The sequence below is a fragment of the Papaver somniferum genome, chromosome 8 (genome assembly GCF_003573695.1).
Source record: "Papaver somniferum cultivar HN1 chromosome 8, ASM357369v1, whole genome shotgun sequence".
Lineage (NCBI taxonomy): Eukaryota > Viridiplantae > Streptophyta > Magnoliopsida > Ranunculales > Papaveraceae > Papaver > Papaver somniferum.
This window is the reverse complement of record NC_039365.1, coordinates 71,629,991-71,634,486: the sequence shown is the minus strand read 5'-3', so window position 1 is coordinate 71,634,486 and position 4,496 is coordinate 71,629,991. Positions and strand designations below refer to the sequence as shown.

Below are 4,496 nucleotides of genomic sequence, written 5' to 3'. Positions count from 1 at the left end.
TTTCCGCAATTATAATTAGAAGTAAAATACACAAACTTTAATTCCTAATTACTTGATATCAATCCTATGGTGTTTGGTTAAGTCCGAATTTATTATCAAGTAATCACACTTCGTTGTTGTATTGTATCGATCTTGCATCCATAGTCAATCACACAAGTTATCTTGTTGTCGTATTATCTCGATCTCGTATCCATAGACGATCACACGAAGTGTGAACCGATTCGTTGTATTGTCTCGACTCAGTCCATAGAGAATCACTTGCGGAGAAAGGACTTATAGGTGGAAAAGTTTTAGATTGAGGTATATCTGGGTACCCTCGTCTTTTCAGAACCCAAACTTGGTGTGGAATTGGTTTAACTAAATCCACTTCAACTACAACACTTGCACAATATCCCACATCTCTCTTCAAAGTAGTTTTATCTACCTGAATTGGTCTTCCCACGGCTTTCTCCAAAAGCATCACTATCTTTTCTTTCAAGTACTCAATACACATCCCAGGGAAGAAATGCACCCACACAAAAGCAGTATACGATTTTTTGAGCAGCATGATTGAAATTTCGTTCCCATTCTCTCAAGTATCTGAGACTCAACAACCCAGTAAGCACTCCGAATATGTTTCTTATCAACCTCATTCTCTAATTTAATTATAAAAAAACCTTTACTAAGAGGAATTAATTGACAATTACTTGTAAGCTTCCATTGTCTTCTCAAAGTTGATCCAGCAACTTCAAATTTCAGTTTCACAAAATCTAGTTGACAAAACAAATTGAACTGTCATTCAACTGAACCTTCATCTAATTCATCTTCAGGAATGCATAACGAAGGATGCTCTCCATGCTTACCACACTCATGAAGACTCTCACATTAACCGAAGCAAACCTATAATTTTGTTTAAAAATTATTCATCACTGATCCAGATTCCGGATCTGCTCGAGATTTATTTACTTCCGATATCGTTAATATCCAAATTTACTAAAGAAACTAATACAAATCATTGAACTGAATGAAACAAACATGAATTAATGAAGAAAATTTTACTAAAAACGATGAAGCTATGCCGAATTAATGACTGAGTTAATCACCGATTTGCAGATTCTCTCTCTCCTCAACTCACTCCGATTTGCCCAATTTGAACAGATTAACACTATTGTACATCTGAATATAAACATGTAAGTAACCGTCTCATTTTAACATTCTCAAAAGGTTACAATAGGAAACCACATCATATATTCATTAATGTAGAATTAAATTAAGATAACCGACCACTTCAAATAATGATTTTTACCAGTAGGGAGAGATGAAGGTTGTGCAGGCTTCAAAGATCTTCATTCAGGCTAAAAATAGCTGCATCCTTCGTATCTACATCTAAGTATGGAAATTAGAAGCTTCTTCATTCTTCTTCTTCCGTAACTGAAGGTAAGTCTTCTTTGAACCATGAATAAAGCCCGCCTTCTAGGTGAAAAACATTCGTGTATCCATTGAGCACAAGCAAGTAGGCAGCAATCAAAGACCTGCAATAGACAACGTTAAACGATAAATGTATAACATCTAATGATTAGAATGCTACCTTTCACAAGAACTAATCACATTTTTGGTCTTTCTTTAGAAATCTCAATTGAAGGAAAAACTTCAGGTGGTTTGCAACTGGGAACGCAAATTTTACAGTTATCAAACCAGCTGGTCAAACTCTGTTGGGCATACAACAGCTGAGATTAAACACGCAGGGCCCACGCCTACTACTGTTCGTATTTAAGATCTCATCCAACCACTATTTAGCAAACTGGGTCAAGTGCCATATAAATATCAGAGCTGAATTGGGATTAAGGTCTGCATTGACCTCAGTCAGGTGAAACAGAGTTAGCAAAGGGGTTCACCAACTGAAATTTAGTACTTAAACCACTTCCGTGTTCGTGTTTTGTTCGCTTTGTGTTGAAGTTTAGATGTCAGGATGTCCAACAACATTATCATTATAAAGGCTCTTGAGTTTTGTATTTAGGTGTGCATTTGTGATACATGTTATTAAACACATCTAGGCAGAGTGAGTAAGCCAAGCAGACTACTAGGGATTGAAAATCACAAAATGACGAGGGTAAAACCAGTACCTGGACTGTTGGCCTTGAGGGAGATTTTGTGTCGGTTTCATGGTTCCACCAGAAGAGCAAGCAACTATTATTTTTGAGTTTTTATCTAGTTTTGATTCCACAACTGATAATTAGGAAGAAAAAACATCCAATATATATTAGTTGATCTGGCTCAACGCACACAAGAAAGCTCCAAAACTTTAGCAAATCAATGTATAGTATAAAGATTATACTAGTAGCATACGTTGTAGAAACTCAGGATTTTCTTCTGTGCCAGCAAAAATGCCAAAGAACGCAAATGCAGCTCGCCGAGCTATATCCCATGCCGTCCATTCCTTTATAAGCCTATATATTTGTACATTAACTGCACCTGGTGCATGAGCCTAAAATAGACAAAACATCAGACAAATGTTAGTGGGTTAAGGGCAGGATCAAAGTAGAGGTTATTACGAACTCTGCATTCATCAACTGTACCAGATTCTTTGGTCTCACCACCCGCAGTATCAGATATGGTATTCCATAGTTATCAAAACTAAGCAAAAACAGATTCTGTTCAACTTTGGCATCCGTTAAACTGTAAAAACATATATTTCCTCCGTTTCAAAAATATAGGCTTGATTCATGTGCAAAGTAAAAGGAAACAATCTTTTGACATTTAAAAGCCTCCTTACAACAATCGTACATTCTTCAAAATACAACACCGGATTATGATTTCTCTTTTTGAAACAAAGCTGGACTAACTAAGCAAAATTTATGATGATAAACAAGTATTTAGAAAGAGTAACCGACCTCTTTGAACTCCGCTTCAGGGCGGACATCGAGAAGCACATAATTGTTCTCATTTGTTAACCGAAAAGCTTCTTTCACGTCTACACTCCTTACCTGCAAAGAGCATCCCAAACGTTTAAACTGCCAACGTCACTTCCCAACAAAATTCCGCTTCCTTGCATATCTAAATTAGCAGTTTATCTTACGTTTCAAAACCTCATGAACAAACAATTTATTGAATGAGAACGGAAAAGACTTCAACACAAAACATAAGAGAATTTTAGTAGTACCCTTTTTCTTAATAGAACTTCACGTTTAATTTTCCACTCTTCTTCAGCTAAACAAAAACGAACCCATGTTAGATAATGATCAATTAAAACCTTACAAATTCAAAAGAATCAAAATTGATAATATACGTACCTGGTGATTTTGCTTGTTTTGTAGCAGCAGAAAAAACTTTTAACGAAGAAAATTTCTTGGATGATGATCGAAAAACAGTGATTCCCGAGTAATTGAAATTAAGGTTAGAACTGGAATTCAGCATGGTTGAAGAAGAGAATAAACTGGGGTTTAAATTAGCAGTTGTTGTACTAGTGAGTGATGAATGTGAGGCGATTTGAATTAGTGACGCCATTTCTTGATGTCAATTTTCTTTTCTTTTTTTGTTTTTCTTTTTCAGGTTAAGATATTAAAATTCGATACACCAAGTTATAAAATTTGATCTTAAGAATGAAACGGTGTTAGTTTGTTATTAATTTCATCCCTGACTGAGTGGGTCATCAAGGGAGAGATGGACATACTCAGAATCTGAAATTTGTGGTGGACGTTTAAAGGGTCTGTTTTCACATGGATTTTCATCCAAAATTCTGTTGAGAACGTTTGTACACTTTCATAATGTGGGTTTTTATCTTATCCGGAACAAAACTATGACCTCGGTTCGGATCGACAACTAGGTAAGGGTCGGCCAGTAAACCAGTTAGTTTTTGTGGAGGCTTGCCGGCGAATTTCCTTTTGCTTAAAACTCTTGGTGGTAGCCACTGGGATCCAGCCGTTGGCCCTGGCGTTAGGCTGATCAAAAAGTTTTCACAGACTCCTCCCAAACTGAGAGGACAAAGCTAACTCTCACATGCAATTCCAGTGGCAGATTTGTCCATTTTCACCTCACGGTGGGACAGGCAAATGGTTAAAATGGATGTGTGCTGAGACTGTTAGTCCCACATTGTCTGGACATTTAACATCCTGCGGTTTATAATCTCTTATGACCTCTCCACTCATTGCCAATTGGTTTTGAGTTGGATGCCCGTATTATAACATGGTATCAGAGCAGGCTATTTGCGACGAGTCTTTGACCGCACCTTTACTCCGCGTCACCCGATTTAATTGTATACGTGTTAGACCCAACGAGGCTACACGTGAGGGGCGTGTTGAGATTATTAGTCCCACATTGTTGGGGAATCTAAGATCCTGCGGCTTATAATCCTTTAGGGCCTCTCCACTCATCGCCAATTGGTTTTGAGTTGGATGCCCGTATTCTAACAATGTGTAAATGTACTAATTTGAGAGTTTGCCCATTTCGTTTCAAGGTGAGTCGATCGTATCAACCAGAGATGATTGGCCTAGGCAAAGCCGAGACTCGGCTCTGGTTGA

General features: G+C 37.5%; 1 protein-coding gene across 1 annotated transcript; it reads right to left on the bottom strand.

The window, feature by feature from the left end:
• Positions 1 to 1,141: 1,141 nt before the first annotated feature.
• LOC113301528 (rhodanese-like domain-containing protein 14, chloroplastic) lies at positions 1,142 to 3,612 on the bottom strand. The gene is made up of 6 exons (XM_026550301.1): positions 3,270 to 3,612; positions 3,140 to 3,186; positions 2,871 to 2,963; positions 2,326 to 2,464; positions 2,103 to 2,205; positions 1,142 to 1,511 (listed from the first exon to the last, which is right to left on the bottom strand). The coding sequence occupies exons 1-6, from the start codon at positions 3,481 to 3,483 to the stop codon at positions 1,391 to 1,393; spliced, it is 717 nt and encodes a 238-aa protein (XP_026406086.1). The 5' UTR covers positions 3,484 to 3,612; the 3' UTR covers positions 1,142 to 1,390.
• Between the last annotated feature and the right edge of the window lie 884 nt (positions 3,613 to 4,496).

Bases quoted from the DNA above. Each gene is read 5' to 3' on its own strand.
- LOC113301528 (XM_026550301.1), bottom strand. From the start codon at position 3,483: ATGGCGTCACTAATTCAAATCGCCTCACATTCATCACTCACTAGTACA. The intron at 3,187-3,269 runs GTACGTATATTA...GTTTTTGTTTAG, and splicing joins AAAACAAGCAAAATCACCAG to CTGAAGAAGAGTGGAAAATT. The intron at 2,206-2,325 runs GTATGCTACTAG...CCTAATTATCAG, and splicing joins AAATCCTGAGTTTCTACAAC to TTGTGGAATCAAAACTAGAT.